Here is a 22,358-nt window from a genome sequence, read left to right as displayed (position 1 = left end):
CTGAAAAAAAAATCCTATCATTGAGGATATAGACTCTAAATCAGGAGTTGGCAACTTTTTGGCCATGAGAGCCATAAATGCCACATTTTTTAAAATGTAATTTCATGAGAGCCGTACAGTGCTCACAGTGCGCGCTCCTGTAACACCGCCTGAAAAAAAATTGACTTTATGGCTCCTGCAGAAAGAGCCATATCTGGCCCTCAAAAGAGCCAGACATGGCTCGAGAGCCATACATTGCTGACCCCTGCTCTAAATGATCACAATAGTGAAAATATCAATAATATGGAAATAGGTCTTGATCAATGGCACATGTAAAACCCAGTGGAATTGAGCGTCGGCTACGGGAGGGGGGTGAAGGGAGGGAAAGAACATGAATTTTGTAACCATGGAAAAATATTCTAAATTAATTAAATAAAATTTTCCAAAGTAAAAAAAAAATTCCTATCAAGGAAAGCTCTAGGAAATATTGTGTTTCTGCTCTATAAAGAACTCTACAACAGCCTAAGAAGGACACTGTCTGTCTCCATTTCCTTATTCACAATTTCCTTGTCAACCCCACTATATTTTTGCTTTTCCTGTTATCTCTGCTCTCAAAAATAGCTTCACAGTGAGCTTCTTTTTGCCAAGTCCAATAACTCTTTCAGGGATTCATAATGTTGAAGTGAAAGGGACTTTACTAGTCAAGGTCTCAACAAACTAAATTCTATCTTAGCTTGAGCTGTTAAAAAAACAGGCTCTATAGCACTGCTGGGTTTGTACCCCAAAGAGATCATAGATAAACAGACTTGTAGAAAATATTTATAGCCGCGCTTTTTGTGGTGGCAAAAAACTGGAAAACAAAGGGATGCCCTTCAATTGGGGAATGGCTGAACAAATTGTGGTATATGCTGGTGATGGAATACTACTGTGCTCAAAGGAATAATAAACTGGAGGAATTCCATGTGAACTGGAAAGACCTCTAGGAATTGATGCAGAGTGAAAGGAGCAGAACCAGGAGAGCATTATACACAGAGGCTGATACACTGTGGTAAAATCGAATGTAATGGACTTCTGTACTAGCAGCAATGCAATGACACAGGACAATTCTGAGGGATTTATGGAAAAGAACACTACCCACATTCAGAGGAAGAACTGCAGGAGTGGAAACAGAAGAAAAACAAGCACTTGAACACATGGGTTGATGCGGACATGGTTGGGGATGTAACACTAAATGACCACACAAATACAACTATCAATAATATGTAAATAAGTCTTGCTTGATCACACATGTTAAAACCAGTGGAAATGCGCATTGGATTGGGTGAAGGGGGTGAAGGGGAAAGTAAAAACAAGAATCAGTGTAACCATGGAAATTTTTTCTAAAAAAAAAAAAGAAGAAAAAAAAACAGGTTCTGCTGCTCCAGCAAACTGAATTCTGGACCAACTCTTGTCATTTTAAAAATGAGCAAATAGCCTTAAAGTATTCTCTACTGGTCATTAATGTATTTCCCCTGAACTACTAAGAAAATATTGCTTCTTTCTCACCTTTTCTTTTAAAAAATAATTAATATTTTTACATATTGAGTTTTCTGCAAAGCATGGTTTCAGATATTTCTCACATTGTGTTTTTAGGGTTCCATGTAATGCTTCTTTTCTTAATTAAATTACTAAGTTACTTCTGTTTCACCACATATTCACAAAACTTATATGCTACTTGAATCCATTTCCAGAATCTCTATTCTACTGAATAATTCTTTTGGCTCTCTTTCTTTGTTTAAACACAACACCGCTTTTGGTGGACTTGAAGAGAAAGACTGAGGAAAAAATTAATTAGAAAGCAAGTTAACTACTAAAGTTCCTTAATTTCCTTATGATGCTTACGAACCATCCCAGAAAAATCTCATCTGTATATATCAAAGTTGTTTCACAGTTCAAATTTAGTACCATACTTCACCCCTACAAAACAGCCTACAAATAAAAAAAAAAAGTCCAAATGGCAGGCTAGGAAAATAACACAATGACCAAAAAGTGAAGAGATAAATTCTAGCAAACTTCTCAGAATAATCAAATTATGATGTAGTAATGATAAGTAGTTCAAAGGCTAAAAGGCAAAAAAGTCCTTATCTAAAAGAGAGAGCAAAACACTGGCCTGAAGGAAGCAAGTATTATGTAGCTGTTTCTAAAGTCAAAGATGATCATCATTGGAGAAGATATCAGGATATCTACTCTGTCAGTTCTCATTTAGTTTTATTTTTAAATACATCTTCTATTGCCCAACTCTAACTCTTCTGATCCTTCTTGACAAAAAGGGACTGCAGTTCTACATAATTCTAGAACTGAAATAAAATTTATTTTGATAATAGTATTTATAAAAGGGCATTAAGATTTCCCAAGTGCTTTATATATATTTTCTCATTTGATCCTCATAGCATCCCTGGGGAGTAGATTCTTTTGCCTTCAGATTCCAGGCACAGTGCCTGCTACATAGTAGATGCTTAGTAAATGTTTATAACCATTGACTAACCCACCACTGAGGTCAGAAAACACCTGGAGTATTAAAACATCAAAATATGTTTCGCACAAATCTTTCAACAGTAATAACAATAACAAAAAAAATAGATTTAAAGATGTTAAGTTTTAGTATTCAGAATGGACTCCAAATGGATATTTTATCACACTCCTACATTCTTCTTCTAATGAACTCAAAATCTTCAGCTGATTATTTGCAAATAATATTCATCAACAAGCATTTATTAGAACACCTATGTGCTGAGCTCTAAGGCTTTACAAGGAAACAAAATCAAACAATAATAATTGCCTCTTTGTAATTATAGACTGATTATTGTTCAGAGATACAGCTACTCTCCCAAGAAGATTAATGAGGAATATACAGAAAAGAAAGGATTTTAAAAGTCTGCCCTACACATGAACTTAGAGTTAGCGTTAGAGGACAAAATTATAACATTAAAGTATGGAAAAGTTTCAAAGCAGGACTTCACAAATAATGCATTTGTCAACTTGAAATCTGGAGACCCCAAGTGTACCTCTTGGCCCTAAGAATTTAGGAGGGAAGTCCCAGACTTGCCCATTTCAGACTGAACAACAGACTTTAAAAGGTAGACCTAAATCAAATGTCAAGTACCCTTTTGTCCTAGTAGTTTCTCCCATGGTATCAAAGTCCCCACTCAGGTAACCCAGCCCTGGGCTGGACCCTTCTCTTTTGTATCCATTGTAAAGCATCAGCCTCTCTCTGATAATCCTGTCTTGGACTTCTCCTTTCCTGGTAGCCATGGTAAGGCCAATCTATCATACTTCCCTGTCCTTAGATCCCCAAATGGTATATAAGTCCCCCAAGTTCTATTGTTCTTTAGAGAATCATCTTGCAGGGTGCATTCTCCCAGAGATACTGTTAACTTAGAAAAAAACAATAAAACAAAACTTAGAAAAAACAATCCCAGAGCCCCAGGGTGTTGACTCTGTAGTTTGAGGTGCTAGGCTCAGTGATAACAGCCCATTACTGGATCTATCTCTTTTCTGATTAAAGACTTGGTTTTTCTGACTACTTTAGTAGTTCTTTGTTATTTCCAAATTAACACAGTAAAGACAATTTAGCCCCAAAAAATGAACCCAATGCTATCTAGTACAAATGAAAGATTACATTATAACTACTCCCCAGACATAAATTCTACTCAACACATTAGGCTTTCTTCTACCCAATCCAACAGAATCCATTTTTAAAATGCTTTTTGCTAATCCCAAAAAAGGCAATCTCCTCAAGAATGTTTTCTAAGCAAGTCAAATCAACAAAGAGCAAGATCTTTAATTAACGGGAAATTAAAATATGCTGGACAGAGGAAATTAGCAAATGCAGAAAGTTAAAAAAAATTAGTCACAACAATAGATTTTATTTTCTCTACTAACTCTCAATTATTTGACCTGAATTAGTATCAAGAATACCCTAGGAAATGACTACCATAATAAATATAATAAAACTATATTACAAAATAACTTTCCCATTCTACAAACTGACTATACTACAGGTAAAGCCATGTTTCACACCTAGGATGCTAAAATGTATTTTTCTTATAAACAGTATAATATAGCAGAAAGAGTACCAAAGATCTGGATTCTAATATTAGCTCTCTCTTTTATAATTTAAGTTACCTAGGGAATTTAATTTCTTCAAATGTCCTACCTATTTTACAAAAATATGGTAAAGAGAATGTGATAACATGTAAAAGCATAAACCATAACATATAAATATACCTATAACATAAACCCTATAAAACTACAGCGTACAAATATAAAGTATTGTTATTAAACACAGAAAGCACGCAAATTTTATCATCCTTAACTATGGCACATAATCTCAGTATCCTCCACAGAGAGTCAAGAAAAGTATCTTGAACAAGATACAATCCATTTAATATTTGTTTAATGTTTAATGTAATACAAGAAATATAATGGGGGGACATTTGTCAATTATTATAAAACTTCATTAGATTTAGAATCATCATTAGTGAAGGGTTTCCTCTTTCATAATATTATGGATAAATTTTCTTTCAAATGTTTTTTAAAAATTATTATTTATACTAACATACTGTTATAACCCTTCCTCAGTGTCAGGGAAAAAAATAAAAATCTAAGCCCTAGAAATCAATTTTTTTTTTAATTTAAGGAAACGGAAAAGAAGATGAAAAAAATTCAACATAAAAAGTTTTATATTTTAGTTTCCCCCAGTGTAATATATACCAGACTCAGTTTAGTATAACCCAACTCAAATGCCTGGGGTTTTTTTAGTTAATATTTTTCTAATTTTCTTAGTTTTGCAAACCAATGAAACAAAACACATGTAAATCTTTTTAAAACTAAAAAGTTTCCATAGTCTACTGGAAGTAAAATCCTTTAAAACACCAACTAAACATTCTAATCACAAAAGAGGTATTTCCCACAGTAAATAACTCAGTCAGGCAGCCAACTAGCTAACTGTAGTAGTCTGAAGCAGTCACAAATGCATGTGATCAATAAGAACCAATCACTGCCCAGGCTGAGAAAAGGGGTGTATGCCTTTTCAGAACAAAGGACATTTTAAATGGGCGAAAAGCAGCCAATTAAGTGTCCGGCATTTCTACAGTAAGATTTACTATAATAGAAAGAGAAACGGAAATTCTTAATAGGAAACTTCCGATTTAAGAGCCAGGATCAATGAACATACTGTGCAACCCCGGCATGGCTTAAAGAGGTGTGAGCATTCCTGTTGCTGCAGAGCAGTAGTCAACAGCATAAGTCATGCTATTGCCCAGCACAAATAAACTGTGTATTCAAAACAGTGCAACTACAGGATTATTCTACTTCTATAACTTGCAGAGGAAACTAACTTATAGCTTTTTTAAATAAGTAAAAAATTATCCATTATACATGCCCAAAAGGTGTTTTCAAACAATTAAATAACTCAAATCAAATCAAGACACTTTGCCCTAATTTTAGAGAATGACAATTAAGATGTTTAACTAGATGTCTTTATCTGCCCTTCCCACCAAAAACATGCCAGATTTATTTTAGTGACCTAGGCAGACAACCTCAAATACTGTCTTCACAATTATGACTCTTAGAGAGATCCATTTCTTCACTCACCCAGCCACTGCCCGGTACATGGTTCTCATAGCTTCAGACTTGAATTATTTCATCAGCTGATTGGTCTCTCTGGTTCAAATCTCTCCCCACTACAATTCAATTTTAACTCAACAGTTGCCAAACCACTCTTCCTAAAATATATCTGGCCATGCCACCCCCTACTCAAATTCCAGTGGCTGACTCCCTGGTACTATTCCTAGTACCAAGTATAAAGCACTCTGTCTGACTTTAAAAGTCTTTCAAAACCTCTTTTTCCAGGTATTTTGCATTTTTCTTTACTTTCAATCCATCTATTCTGTGATCCAGCAACACTGAGCTGGTCTTTCTTTTACTCCGTCCAGCTTCTTACTCCATCTGACTATTCATATACCTAGCCAGCTCTCTTTCCACCACTTTTGGTTCCCCCGGAAACTTTCAAGGCTAGCTTAAAATTAGTTCAAAAGAGCAAGAGAGGGGCAGCTAGGTGGCTCAGTGGATAGAGCCAGGCAGTCCTGGATTCAAATTTGGCCTCAGACACTTCCTAGCTATGTGACCCCGAGCAAGTCACTTAACTGCAATTGTCTATCTCTTACCATTCCTCTACCTTGGAACCAATGCTTTGTATTGATTCTAAGACAGAAGGTAAGATTTTGTTTGTTTGTTTGTTTGTTTAAGCACAAAAGCCAGAGAGGAAATGGGAAAATTGGGACACTAATACACTGCTGGTGGAGTTGTGAACTGGTCCAACTCTTCTGGAGAGCAACTGGGCTATTAAAACTGTGCAAACCCCTTTGATCCAGCAATCTCTCTAATAGGTCTGTATCTATCCCAAAGGGATTTTTTTAATGGAAAAGGGCCTACTTGTATAAAAATATTTATAGCAGCTTTTGTGGTGGCAAAAAAAAAAAAGGAAATTGAAGGGATATCCATCAAACAGAGAATGGCTGAACAAGTTATGATATATGATTGTAATAAAATACTGCTGTGCTATAAGAAATCAGGAGCAGGAAGATTTCAGAAAAACCTGGAAAGGCCCACAGTAACTGAAACAAAATAGTGAGCAGAACCAGGAGAACACTGGAAACAATAACAGCAATATCATATTATGCTCAACTATAAATAGCTTAGCTATTCTCAACAATAAAATGATCCAAAACAATTCCAAAGGACTAATAATGAAAAAAGCTATCCACACCCAAAGAAAGAACTGATGGAATCTGAATGCACATCAAAGGACACTATTTTTCATTTTATTTTCTCTGTGGTTTTTTGTTTTTGTTTTATATAAGTCTACTTCTACAACATGACCAATATAGAAATATATGTTGCATGATCACACATGTACAACCTGTATCAACTGGTTTGCCATCTTAGAGAAAAGAAATGGGTACTCAAAATTTTAGGAAAAAATGATAAAAACTGTTATTACATGTAATTGGAAAAAAATTAATTATTATGTGAATGGGATAAAAGAGTACAAGATAACTTTCAAAGATTCTACCATCACAATTTCAGAAAAAGCTGGGAAGATCTGTGGGAACTGATGCAGAGTGAAATAAGCAGAACTGGGAAAACATTATACACAGTAACAATATTAAAAGACGATTATCTGTGGAAAACTGGCTACTCATAGTAATACAAATGATCTGAGACAATCCTGAAAGACTCATGACAGGGAATGCTATTCACCTCCAGAGAAAGAACTGTTGGAGTTATCTTTCACATCAGTGTATTTATGATTTTATTTTGGTGTTTTGGATATATAAGAGTTTGCTCTTACAACAATGACCAATATAAAATTGTGTTTTGCATGACAATATAAAAATAAAAGAGAGGAAAAAAAAGATTCTATCATCACCACGACCACCTCCTCCCACCAGATTTTCTCTGGAATGCCTCCAGAGTCAGCTCTTACCAGGAGATAGTCAAATTGAAATTCACAAACATTACAAATCAGGGATTGATTTTGTTGTTGTTGTTGTCAATTGTCTAAACTTAAGAAAATGATGGAAAAAATGTTAATAATAAAGATAATACTTTTAAGTGTGCAATGTTTATATTTTTCTTTCTAAGGTCAACTGTTAAATATTTGCCAGCATAGTGCTGTTATCTCTCATTTGTAATGTATATATATTAGATGTACATAGATGCCTGTAAGTTGTTTTCTCCACTAGAAAGTGAGCTCCTTGAGAGCAAAGTGTTTTTTGCCTTTCTTGTAGCCTCAGTGTTAACAGAGAACCTGGCACAAAACAAACATTTTATTGCTGCTTCTTGTTGTTATTCCCTAGGAATGTAATACTTTCCCCACATTTTAACAGTTTAAATTTCACACAAACAAGCTTAATAATCTAGCCCTAAACTCTGGTATTCAACTATCCAGAACACACTATTAACTAGCACTTAACATTCATAGATTAATAACCACTGATCATAATGGGTCTTCTTAATTGAACCTTTATGTTCAATCAAGCCACTGTTAACTGTTTCCTATTTTAGCCTAATTATTTAAATGTTGGCAATCCACATTTGAAAACTCCCTTAACCAGAATATTTAATTAATGAAAACAGCCAAATCACAGACAACAATAAATGTAATATACAAACTTAATGAAAAGTAAACAAGTGAACTTTCAAACCTGAGACTGCCTTATGAGTGGCATTTTGATCTTGGAAAAGAGGCAAATAGGAACAAAAGAGATTTTCTTTAAAACTGAAAAAAGGTCAGAAAGAATAAGTTTCCTCCTTTAAAATAGTCACTTTCAAAGGAACAGAGATTTAAATAGCATACAAGTATTTTTTTTAAATCACATAACACTAAGTATCACACATCCAAAGGAATAAGTCTATGAGATTTAAATTTAAAACTCCAGGTACTTATTTACATAGAGTTTATTAATAATCTCTTGAAACAGAGAAAGCAAGATAGGCATAGATTTAAAGTCTTTTCTTTTCTTTTCTTTTTTTTTTTTTAAAACCCTTACCTTCTGTCTTGGAGTCAGTACTGTATATTGGCTCCAAGGCAGAAGAGTGGTAAGGGTAGGCAATGGGGACATCAAGTGACTTGCCCAGGCTCACACAGCTGGGAAGTGTCTGAGGTCATATTTGAACCTAGGACCTCCCATCTCTAGGCCTGGCTCTCAATCCACTGAGCTACCCAGCCGCCCCCTAAAGTCTCTTTTCTACTTGAAGTCTGATCACGTGTAGCTCATCCCACACAAAACTAACTTGGAATTGCCATGCCACTTGAGGATTATATCAATGCCTCTAAATCCCAAAACCTTTTTTTATAATCATAGTTTGTTCTCTCAAACCTCTATGTTTAAATTTGATCTGCTATTTAAATAATTAAATATTAAATCTGCCATTTAAATTTAATAAAAATAAATGGGTAGAGCCTTGCCAGAGGCAAGAAATTCTTGGTAAAGCCAACAACCCTATGAGAGAGGTAATGCAATATTTTTTTTAAAGATGCAAAAATCCAAGCTCACAGATTACAATGAAGTCACAACTCAAATGTTCCCAATTCAAAGTTCTGTGTTTTCTTTACATCACACTATTGTACATAGAGAAAATTATGTCTAGTTATATTAATTTCTCATAAGATCAAACTTAAGGTTTTTAAATGTATACAAGAATTCCCATTGGAGGGCAGTCAAAGTGAAGATAAGCCAAAAATCAGGTATAGCATTTGGTCTTAGAATGTTATCTAGAAACAAAGTCCTAATAATAGAAGAGAATGGGGGGAAGGGGGGAAGGAAAGGAAGGAGAAACACCTATGAGGCTAAATAATAATGAGGTATGAATACAAATGATATTCTACTATATACAAGATACTAATTATTGGGGATACGAAGATAAGAGTCCCTACATCAAAAAACTTATAGTTAAGGGGGTGAGAAAGTGGGAAGCAGGCATATAGAAGTACACTACAAGACAAATTTTAAGTATAATACAAGGTACAACTTGATGAGGCAAAAAGAAAATCCAGATAAAATGACTCTAAGGAAACCTGAAGTGCAAAAACACTGGTACAGGGAAGAGTTCAGAAGAGAGAATACTTCTAAGAATGAGGAACAAATGGGAAAAAAGGGAGGAAGGTAAAATGAGAACAAGGCAAACAGAAATTGTTTAGAAGAATTCGAGTGTGGTACTTTAGATTATTTTAATTTCACTTAGAACACAAAAAAACTAAGAAAGGAAGAAAAAAGTATAAAGACTATGAAGCAAAGATAAAGATTTAGAATAAAATTAATGAAAAGAACAAGCTTTTAAAAATAATATTTTTAGAAAAAGGCAGAGAAAAATGAGAGAAAAACTAGTAAACAGAAGAAGTTGAAGGGGGAAAGAGTTTTTTTTTTAACTAACTACTTAACAAAGGGGGAAATAGCAGAACAACTAAATAATTAAATAGAAGAATAAGAAATGATTCAATACATAAAACTACAAAACTAGGGAAGGAGTTGACAAACAGAGGGGAAGGAGGCAATGTTGAGGGTGAGGGGGAAAAAAGCATGTGGGAATAGGGTTAACAAAGTAGATTAAGCAAAAGTAACTGTAGTAACAAAGTACTTATCTTAAAAAAAAAAAAAAGAATTTAGGGGGCAGCTGGGTAGCTCAGTGTATTGAGAACCAGGCCTAGAGACAGGAGGTCCTAGGTTCAAATATGACCTCAGACACTTCTCAGCTGTGTGACCCCGGGCAAGTCACTTGACCCCCATTGCCTACCCTTACCAGTCTTCTGCCTTGGAGCCAATACACAGTATTGACTCCAAGATGGAAGGTAAGGGTTTAAAAAAAAAAAAAAGAAAAGAATTTTTTAAAATCCTAATTCAGAAAAAAAAGTGTCAGAGATAGAAATGAAAAGAAAATGTTAATCTAATTCTCATAACAAATATGAATGGATTAAACAATCCAATAAATGAGTGGCAGATTGCATAAGAATACAAACTGTTCCTTACAAAAAACATCTAAAAAGCAAAGACATATATGGAAGAGCTAAGTTGGGACAAGAAGGAAAGAAATGGAAGAGTGCAGGCTGAATTGCCTTTGGGGAACTGAAAAACAACATCAAGCTTCTTATTAAAATGAAGATTCATCTTTTTTTACAACAATATTCTTCTGGTGATATCCTGTGAATACAAGATCTAGAAAACTAAAGACACTGAAGGTAAAGGTGGCCTAAAAGGCAATCAAGAAAGGTTTGGTGGGCATGGGTCAGCTGTTGAACTAAAGTAATGCATTAAAGGTGAGGGAATTGCACAAAAATATTATAAAGAATTACATAGAATGTTAGCAGAGAACCATGAGTGGAAAAGAGGAAGAGTTAGTCATTTATTGAGTAAAAGGGATAAAAAAAACACAACACCCCTAGCACATTATGTAGTCTTCTGGTAAATTCATAGGAGGACACAGATAAGCATTGCACAAAATGGAAAGGTATGGACAGTTTCTGATCCTCACTGTTAAGTCATAGATGCACTGAAGTAGTGGGAAGCCAAATTGGAGCCAAATTGTGAAGGGCTTTAAATATCAGGTTAGGGAGCTAGTATTTTATCTAACAAGTGCTAAGAACTATTGGAGATTTTTGAGAAGAGTGTCATTGTTATGCAGCATACAGATTATTCCCAACTACTTTATCAGTACACTCAAATTTATTGTAAAGATAAACTATTATATAAACAAAAATGCATATATAATGTATTGAGATATGGGTTTCCACACTTCCCTTGACTCAAGAGAAAAAGTAGTTGTAACCATGAAAGGACAAAAGAAAGGATAATGGGTGATGTGTATGTATACACAAAAGATCATGTGTCTTGATTGAGTAGATTTGTTTAAATAGATGGACAAGTTCTAGGCAAGTTCAGCCAGAAAAAGACTGCCAAAAAGTTAAGTTTTACTTGATCCTCCAACATTTCTAAACACCTTTCTTCAATCTATCCACCATCTTCAAGTTTGAGTCATGGTTTCTGACCACTTTCCCTTTAGGTAACCACTGTAACACTGTGCATGAATGGAATAGAGAGATGAGCACATGTACTACTGTAGGGAAGTATTTATATAAATAGGTCACTGTCTCTGCTTATTTTCTCCATAAAAGTCACAACCAAAAATGTGGCACAGGGAAAAGAATATTTTCTATGAAGGGGAGTCAAAAAACTCTGCTTTGCCACTATATGAGCTATATGACATTAAACAAGTAAGAAGATATGTAATGGGCTTTGCAAATCTTAAAGCAAGCTATAAATGTAAACTTTTAAAAAATTATTACTTTATCAGTTTGGACCCAAATTTCTATAAAATAAGTTAGTTGGACACTAAGTTACTTCCAATTCTAAAAAACTGAATGATTTTTTTTATTTTTTATTTTTTATTTTTAAAACCCTTACCTTCTGTCTTGGAGTCAATATTGTGTATTGGCTCCAAGGCAGAAGAGGGGTAAAGGCTAGGCAATGGGGGTTAAGTGACTTGGTCACATAGCTGGGAAGTGGTTGAGGTCATATTTGAACCTAGGACTTCCCGTCTCTAGGCCTGGCTCTCAATCCACTGAGCTACCCAGCTGCCCCCTTGAATGAGTTTACTATTACTGCACTTTCAAAACTCACATTCTGAATTACCAAAGCAGAATAGCAAAAATTAAATACCATTCTGAGATGCCAAGCAATGCATATTAATAGATATCATCTTTTAAAATATTAAAGCCATAATAAAATATCTATTCTTATCTGTAAATCTTTTAAAATCATTTTGAGAAAAGGTACAGTTATATAATGATTAGGGCTTTACAACTTAGAAATCTGGTCTAAACTATGCCCAAAGGGCTTTAAAAGACTACCTACCCTTTGATCCAGCCACACCAATGATGGGTTTAAACCCCAAAGAGATCATATGGAAGAAGACTTGTACAAAAATATTTATAGCCGCGCTTAGTGGTAGCAAAAAATTGGAAAATGAGGGGATGCCCTTCAACTGGGATATGGCTGAACAAATTGTGGTATCTGCTGGTAATGAAATACTACTGTGCTAAAAGGAATAACGAACTGGAGGAATTCCATGTGAACTGGATCGACCTCCAGGAATTGATGCAGAGTGAAAGGAGCAGAACCAGGAGAACTTTATACACAGATCACACTGATACACTGTGACACAATCGAATGTAATGAACTTCTCTACTAGCAGCAATGCAATGATCTAAGATATTTCTGAAGGACCTATGAGAAAGAATGATATTCACATCCAGAGAAAGAACTGTGGGAACAGAAATACAGAAGAAAAACAACTGCTTGATCACATGGGTTGATGGGGAAATGATTGGGGATGTAGACTTTAAATGATCACCCTAGTGCAAATATCAATAATATGGGAAACAGGTCTTGATCAATGACACGTGTAAAACCCAGTGGAATTGCGCGTAGGCTATGGGAGGGGGCTAGGAAGAGGGGAGGAAAAGAACATGAATCATGGAATCATGGAAAAATTTTCTATATCAATAAAAAAAGAAAGAAATCTGGTCCAAGAAGATATCTAGATTTCACAATTATAATTTTACTTTTTGCCACTAACTAAAGGGTAGCCTTGAAAAAATATGCAACTCTAGTGTTTTTAGGATGGAGGTAGGAGGAAGAGAAGGAATTTCCTCTCAGTGGAATAAGAATTAATTACTAAGTACTCCGAAATCCCTGGGTGAAAGATGGCAAAGAAATTTAAAACTATCAAAACAAGTAACTTCATTCTCCGATTAAAAATTACAAACATTTAAATTTCTTTAATAAGAACCAGAATGTCAACTTGGGTTCTTACTAAGTGAAGATTTATACATATTGAATCAACAATGGAAAAAAAGAGAGTAAACCCACCAATTATTGAGTTAAGTTATGCAATATTTAAAACATAATTTTGTCATTAAGATACTTTTATGAAACAAATTTATAAGCCAATAATATTTTCCAAAGAACCAAATTCACCTGACGATATTTATCACAGAAAAAAAGTGCTTAACATTAAACAAAGCTACTTTTTTTTTTTTTACAATCAGCACTAATTTACCATGGAATGTTATTAATAACTTGCACCTGGATAAAATATTTTCAAAATGCCTGTAAATTTATTTCAGTAGATCTGATCAGCATGATTTAATTGAAAGAAAGATGGTCTAATCTCTATGTCAATAAATCCATGGGAACCTCAGTTTTTTCATCTGTAAAATGGGGACAATAATACATGCGCTACCACTAACAAAGCTGCCACGGGGAAAATACTTTGCAATTTCAGAAATTTACTGTGTAAATGCTTGCTATATGAACTCTTTCATGTGAGTTTGGCTTCAGGGAGGTGCTTTCTCCATTTTATTATTTAAAACCAACTATGCAATTAAAGTGCAATGCAAAAACATACTTAAAAAGCATTATAAGAATTACACTGTGACACTTCTAAACAAACATTTTTGGCCTCATCTAAAAAAACTGAAACACAAAGCATTAAATGACTTGACCAAGGACATGGAAGAAATGGAAAAGAATTAAAATAGATTTCAATTAAGCATTTGCCTACCCTATATTATATTTGGGCAATACATCCAAGTAATAATCAATGGAATAGTAGACTTTTAAAATCAGCTTTCAAAGTAATATTACCTTTTTCCTAAAAGACAACTTTTATGTTTACCAAAATGTTACTCTTCCCCCCAAGGCTCAGATAAAGTATTCAGGGTATAGACACCTTAACTAAAAACAAGTCAAATGTCCAGAAACCACTGAAAAAACTTCAAATATGTATCTTTTTAGAATTTGCAAGTATCAGACTGTCCCTAGGCAACATTTTTTTCTAACTAGAGCATCTCTGAAAAATGAAGGCTATTAGAATTTACTATTCTTATCAACCAAAGGTAAACATAAAAATTCACTTTCTTTTTTTTTTTTTTTTAAATCCTTACTTTCTGTCTTAGCATCAATACTAAGTATCAGTTCCATGGCAGAACAGTGGTAAAGGTTAGGGAATAGGGGTTAAGTGACTTACCCAGGGTAACACAGATAAGAAATGTCTGGGGCCAAATTTGAACCTGGTTCTCTATACATTGAGCTACCTTCACTGCCCCATAACTCATATTTACATAGTTTCTGATCCAATGAGATCTTATCTGATTTAATTTAAATTCCATACTTAACAAATCATCAAATACAGCAATGTGGAATAGAATTTTCTTCCCAGAATATTATTCCTTAAAATCACAGTACCTCAATTCTTCTCAATTCTCAAATGGGAGATTCTATTCCTTCCAATATTCTCAGACACAGCTTGAAAAATAAACCATATACTGTGAAAATCCATACATTAGATCTACTTACAATGACTAATTTCTAATTTCTTGTGTGTATCATTGATATGTATTTAGAAATACATGTTTTTTCCTAGCACTAGGAAACTTGTAAAAATAAATTTAAAATTCTAATTACTTAAAACTGCAAAAATGCCACATATATGTTTGCCAATGATTGCTTTACTCATTAACTTTAAAACAGTTCAAGCAGCATCAAAATATAAAAAGCACAGAGAGTAATTGAACCTGCATTAAAATAAAGAGAAATCAAATTTTTTTTAGTCTAGATCATATTTTAGATTAATAAAGTCTTAAACTTCATTATTACTGAGTTTGAACTTTGACAGTTTCAATAACCTGCTCAAACAAGAGCCAAATAAGCCCAATATGCACCATCCAGAACTCCTGTTATCCTTATTAATAATTTCCCTTCCTCTTAAATACTTTCTTTTCTTACCCTTGTGGACACCTGGTTTTCTCTAGAAGACAGTGCATACCTACTCATCCTTACTAATTCTGGTTGCATATTCTCTTTGATTCCCTGACACAGCAGCCCAGCAAGTTAGCAAACTCCAATGCTACTTCTAGACCCTCCCTCTGCCACTATCATGCAGCAAATTCTCCTTTGAGATTGAATCATAAATTAAGAGTAGGGATGAATGACCTTTGGAGATCATCTAGCCTAACTCCTTTCATTTTACAAATAAGAAATGTTAAATAAGTGAGGTTCAGTGACTTAAGATACAAATGGCAGATATAACCAGTTGCTCTTTCACACCAAAGCCAATAATAATCTTTCTTTCTTTTTAAAAACCCTTACTTTCTGACTTAGAATTGCTACTTAAATTCCAAGGCAGAAGAGCAGTAAGGGATAAGCAAACAGGGTTAAGGGACTTGCCCAGCATCACACAGTCAGGAAGTGTCTGATGCCAGATTTGAATGTATGTTCTCCTGAATCCAAGTCTGTCACTCTATCCGCTGTGCTACCTAATTGCCCCACAAACCAATACTCTTTCCACTGCATCACAATATCATAAAATGCAGATTTCCATCTGCCTATATCACTCCATCCAGATCCTGATTGTGAAGTTCAAACTTGAGGTCGCTCTTCCGTCTTTCTCAAAGAATTAAGTACTTGGCTCTTCTTTTCCACACAAATCGAATGCCTTCAAATATCAGCTCATCAACCTCAACTTCCCATGGCCTACATCCCTTGAGCTACCAAAACTTAAAATCTTAGCATAAGAGTACCATAAGAGTTTCTTAGCTCATCAACCTCAACTCATCCCTTGAGCTACCAGAACTTAAAATCTCAGCATAAGAGGACCACTTTCATGTATTCCAAAATTTACTTCTCTAATAATGTGGCCTGCCATCTATTCCTCTGCCTCACTCCTCCCAAAGACCTATTCTTCACTGGCCTCCAGTTTTTTCCAACTCTATTTTACCAGTCTGGTGCTTCATCTATTCTCATTTCTACCCTTTAATCTTGATCCTATTTATGATTAACCAGTTCAACAATAACGTTGTCCTCCACCTTCACCTCTTGCCTCCTTGCCTTCATTCACAACCTGTCAAATCTTCAACCTTGGACCACTCTGTCCAATCCTTCTTCACAACACTATGCAGATTGGGTCCACTATAAATTCAATTTTTCTCATCTCAATTGGGCATTCAGTGTTACATAGCCATCCTTTCATTTATCCAAAATTGGCCTCCTCCCTCTCCCTTTCTTTCTCCCTCTCCACCCTCCCCTCTCCCTTCAGCATTCTGGAGTACTCTCAAGCAGTCAACCCATCCCCTTCTCTCTCAAATGTCCCTACCAACTATTTTAATCAAAACCATCGGCCATGAATTCTCTCATTTCCTTATTTGACCCTCAAAATCTTTCTACATCTTCACTTAAACTATCTTTTTTTACTCCGATTTCTGAGAAAGTGACCCTTCTTGTCAAGACCAAACCTTTACTCTTACCCTCAATCTAGCCCTCCAAACAGAAAAAACTTGCCCTATTCATATACTCTCTCACACATCTTCAACCTCTCTCCAATTACTAGGTCCATCCCCAATGCTTACTATCATTGATCAAATTTCAATGGATCATTATCCATTTCCCACCTCCTTATCATTAGTGACCCCCTCATGTCCTGTCCTAGGGACCTCTTTTTCCGCCAATTTCTTTCTGGTGATCTCATTTGTTTCCTTGGGTTCAAATCAATGCCTGGAAAAAAGGTACTGAATCTGTGACTTCATTAGTATAGAGAAAAGCTTGGATGATGAAACTCCCTCTGCCAATTCATGATAGAACCTCCTCTGCCACGAAGAGTCTCTGAGTTACTTAGTGTACTGGGAGGTTAAATAACTTTTCCAGGGTCACACACTCACTATTAATAAGTAGCAAGACTTAAATCTAGGTCTTAGAAATTACTCTTCCCCACCTAAAATCCAGGAACAACTGGCCTTATTTTTCCTTACAAAAAGATATTCCAGCTCCCAATTTCAAGCCATTTCATTGGTTGTCCCCCATTCCTGGAATGTTCTTCCTTCTTACCCCTGCTTTCTTTAACCATAAAGCTATATGTGACCCATCAATTATGCCTGCTCTCTTTCTTCAAACTGCCTTCTACTATATTTATCCACGTACTTTGTCATATCCATACAGTGTAATATAAACTCCTTATAAGCAAGTTTCCTTTCCCGAATCTGTCCTCAGACACTTACTAGTTATGACTCTGGGCAAGTCACTAGGATCAAATGAAATAATATTTGGCAAAAGTTTAGCAGAGTGCCTGGCACAGAGTATGTGCTATATACTCATTTTCTTGCTTCTGATTTGAAAATCCAAGGGGGGGAAGAAAAAAACACAGAATCCCACCATAAAGAGCTGCTATGGTGACACAAATCCAAGAAGAAGAAAATTCACTTCAAAACATCTACAAGCAAAACCTTAAAAGAAAAAAATAGAGTAGGCAGCAAACTGAATCAAGATTCCTGGAACAGATGAAGCGAGGCTTAAAAAAAAAAAAAAAAAAAGCTAAAAAGTAATTTTTTTAAACCAAATGAGAGGAGGCAGTTAGGTGACTCAGAGGATTTAAAGTCAGATGTAGAGACAAGGGGTCCTGGGCTGAAATCTGACCCCAGACAGACCTCCAGCTGTATGACTCTGGGCAAGTTATTTAACCCCCATTGCCTAGCCCTTACCACTCTTCTGCCTTGGAACCAAAAAGTATTGACTCTAAGACAGAAAGTAAGGGTTTAAAAAAACTAAAACTAACAAATGAGCACACTAGAGGAAAAAATGGGAAAGGAAATGAGAGATTCAGAAAGATAACCGGCTTGGAACTAGGGGTACAAAACCTTACCTAAGGAGAAAAAAACTACCTAAGAAATTAAAATCAACAAAATAGAAATTTTTGATTCTATGAGACAAGAAATATTCCTAGTCAAAAGACTGAAAAAAATATGAGAAAGTTAAAGTAACATTGCAAAAACAACTGAGGTAAAATATATCACAAGGAAAAAAAAAACTAAGAGACCCATTGCTCTAAAACATCATTTGATCAAAAAAAGAACCTAGCCACAAAACTTTAAGAAATCCTTTTTAAAAATTACCCAGAAGAAGGCACAATAGAAATTGAAAGCATCCCGCTTGAAAGAAAATACAAAATGAAAACTCCCAGGAATGTAACTAAAATCCAGAGCTTCCAGATCAAAGAAAAAATACTGCAAACAGTAAGAAAAAATTCAAGAACTAAAGAACCACAGACAAGATGGATTACTCCAAGACTCCATTGTCACCACTATAAGATAGTGGAGAATTCGAAATATGATATTCCATGAAGGAAAAGAGATATAGGCTTACAATCAAGAATAATTTGTCCAGCAAAGTGAGTATAAACTTAAGGAGGGGAAAAAACTAGACTTTAATTAAAGAGAACACCTCTAAGCTTCCCTAAAAAAAGTGTTATCATAGAAACTTTGATATGCAAACACAGGAGTCAAGAGATACATAAAAAGGTAAACATGAACAATCAAGAGAGACTAAACAAGGATTAATTGTATCCTAATATAGGGAGATAATACACATATTGCCTCAAAACTCTATCGTTATTGATCAAGATCACAGAGTCTAATTAAAGAGTCTAGGAGTTGTTCTTTTATATTTTGATGATCTTAAAAGCATGGAAAGGCTAGGGAATAAGAATATGTTGGTGATGGAGAAGAAAGAAAGAGAAAAAAGAAAAAATGACATCACATAATTGGGGTGTACAAAGAGAAGTTTATACAAATAAGGGCTGAGGAAGAACAGGAAACACCAAAACTTCAGTCTCAGCTGAACTGGTAAAAGAAAGATAGAATTTACACATAAAATTTAAGTACAAAAAAAATTTCACTTAAGAGGAAAATAGGAAGGAAAGGGGAGAATTAGAGAGAGAAGAGATAAAGGGAAGGTTTAGTCCTAAGCAAAACAAACCTTCACCTCAAAAGATAGATTTCCAAAAGGAGTTTAAAAAGAAAAGGGAGAAAAAATTATAAGAATCTGTTTTATTAGGCTCTGGGAAAGGGAAAGAAAAAGGCAGAGGAATGGAAACATATTACACCAAAACTAGAGCATTGGTGCTGAGCATACTTTCTCTCATCACTCTCTTCTTCATAAAAAAGAAGCAAGAATCAAAGAAAAGGAAAAGTATAAAAGAACAGAATGATGGGACTGCAATTAAAAATTCTAATTGTGAATGCGAATGAGATTAACTCACCCACAAAAAAGAAGATAGCAAAATGGATTGGAAAGTAGAATCCAGCAATGTGTTCTTTATAAGAAACACAATTAAAACAGAAAAATGCAGAGTGTTAAAATAAAGGGATGAAGCAAAATAAATTATGCTTCAGCTAACAGTTTAAAAAAAGCAGGGGTAGCAATCATGATCTCAGGCAAAGCAACAATTAGAAAGATCTAATTTTTAAAAAGATAAAGAAAACAACCTTTTGCTAAAAAGTATCACAGAAATGAATCAATATCAGTTCTAAACATTCACCAAATGGTACAGCATTTAAATACTTAAGGAAAAAGTTATATGAGTTACAAAGAGAAAAAGAAAAGAAAATTATAACAGTGGAATACCTCAATTTCTCCCTCTCAGATCTAGATACATGTAACCAAAAAACAAATAAATAAATAAATAAATGAAGAACCAAAATAGAATTTTTTTTAACCCATACCTTCTTTCTTAGAATCAATATCTAAGTATTAGTTCCAGAGCAGAAGAATTGTAAGGGCTAAGCAATGGGGTTTAAGTGACTTGCCCAGGGTCACACAGCTAGGAAGTGTCTGAGACCCCAGATTTGAACCTAGGACTTCCTGTCTGTAGGTCTGGCTCTTAATCCACTGAGCTACTCAGCTTCCCTGACCAAAACATAATTTAAGAAAAGTCAGAGATGATAGACTTTTAAAGATTATTGAATGGAAACAGAAAGGTATTCTTAGCTATACATGCCACTTTTACAAAAACTGACCAAATATTAGGGCATAAAAGCCTCAAAAAACAAATGCAGAAAAAAATGTCAATTGCATTTTAACAGACTACAATGAAATAAAAATTACATTCAATAAAAGGCTACAGAAGAAATTTTTAATTTCAAAAGCATTTGTAGGGTTTTCCCTTACCACATTAACGTAAGATTTTTTCAGTAATTGGTCCCTAAAAAAACCTTTTCCTGCATAAAGCAAGGGGGTATATACCTCAAACCTTTACAAGCTGCACATACTGGAAAGCATACCAAAGGTGCTTATTAAGTGTCAAAACAATACAGGGGAATTGTGAACTGGTTCAATACAAAGTTATATTTTTTCATAAAATTATCTGTTTTCAATTCACTCTCTGAAAGTCTGTGACACTAATGGCCATTTCCACTTTAGTTCAGTTACTTTTTGCAGTAAACTTTTTGTGAGCGCAGTTTCTAGTTTTGTTTTCTATTTTAAAATTCATGCCAATTTGTAATTCACTACTTTATGAGGCTTTTGAGAAGGCAACTTTAATTTCATTACTATAGGTACAGAAAAGAAATTCAATTCTTTTAAACTGCTAAAAGTTTGCCTTCAAAATAAGACGACCTATTATATCAACTACACAAGCAATTTGATAAGTGACAAAGAGGGAATTTTTGGTGTACTCTAAAACTTTAAGAATGCGGAATCCTTCATGTGCTAGATAAATACTTTCTGGAAAGTCATTAATTTTAATTAAAAATCTTTTAAAGTTTCTTCCTTCACCTTCCAATATGATGACTAAGAATGGTCTTTGTCCAGGTAAGTTGCAAACTATAATTAAAATCACTCTGATAATCACCATAACTTACTGAAAGTACAAAAAGAAAGTTATACACTTACTCATCACCATCCGGGCAAATTCCTGTAGTCTCATCATATTTTGTACAATATACATCAGGACTATAATTAAAAGTTCCATCACGCCTTCGGATGGGTCTACGGCGACGCTGATTTAGGAAATGCCAATGAAAACAGGTAAATGGTCTGTGCTGTGTACACTTGTGCTGCAAAAACAGGGGGCACTGTTCTGTCCTAAATTCCTTTAGATACCTAAAAAGATAAATGGTATTACAAGTCGTTTCAGCTTGAGGAAAGTACCGAACATTTGATGCAGTGTTTGCTTCATAAACTTAAAAGACTTTCCATTGTCACTCTAAACTGTGCGTACAACAATGTAACTTTATTAGGGCCAAGCAACTTAATGTTAATTGCTTAATGGCTTTTTTTATAAGGCCATCGCCAAACTTAAGAAAAGGAATCTGTACAAAATAGACCTATGAGCCATCTATCTTCAATTATATTACAACAGTGGGAGAGGGCAAGAGAGTCCCTCAGGCATAGGTCTGCATTAAATGCAGCAAGAAAAAAAAAGCACACCCCCCCCCCCATCCATCCACACCCGATCCTTCCAAATATACAGAATCCAACTACCAAGCTAGCTGCAGAACTGTCCCGAAGGCAGATTTTGCAAAATTTTACTTAACACCAATGTTGCTTCAGCACTTTAATATGAATAAGGGGAAGAGGGGTGTGTGAGAGGGGTGTGTGTGAAGATAAAGGTTGGTATTTTAGGCCTGTTACCTGGGGCTCCCAGCAGGGGATGGGGACGGGGACATGGAAATAGCAGGGTAGTAGCCACGAGAGGGAAAGCGGGCAGGCGGGACAGAAGGGAGAATCTCGGAGCCCCAGGACGCAGGGAGTAGACGGGCTGGACGGCACGGGCCCAGGTGGGCTGAGGAAAGCCCGGGAGGCCGCGTAAGGGCCACTAGGCAGGAAGTTGATGGTATCCGGCGGGGAGTGGAGCGGGCCGGGCCAGGCCCAGAGCCCAAGCGTCCAGCGGGCGGAGAGGCTTGGGGGAGGGGCGGACTGGGAGGCGACTCCGCGGGCGGGGGGAGGGCGGGG

General features: G+C 35.3%; 1 protein-coding gene across 1 annotated transcript in view; it reads right to left on the bottom strand.

Moving 5' to 3' along the window:
* UNKL (unk like zinc finger) overlaps window positions 1-22,072 on the bottom strand; it is a 132,982-nt gene extending 110,910 nt beyond the window's left edge. Inside the window, exons 1-2 of the mRNA XM_044657478.1 lie at window positions 22,038-22,072; window positions 21,297-21,506 (exon numbers count right to left, since the gene is read on the bottom strand). Coding sequence (XP_044513413.1) covers window positions 21,297-21,506; window positions 22,038-22,072 — 245 coding nt within the window. The remainder of the gene's footprint in view (window positions 1-21,296; window positions 21,507-22,037) is intronic.
* Window positions 22,073-22,358: the final 286 nt, after the last annotated feature.

Source organism: Gracilinanus agilis, chromosome 1 (assembly GCF_016433145.1).
Source record: "Gracilinanus agilis isolate LMUSP501 chromosome 1, AgileGrace, whole genome shotgun sequence".
Lineage (NCBI taxonomy): Eukaryota > Metazoa > Chordata > Mammalia > Didelphimorphia > Didelphidae > Gracilinanus > Gracilinanus agilis.
Note: the sequence above shows the minus strand (reverse complement) of the source record. Positions and strands in the feature narration are given on the sequence as shown.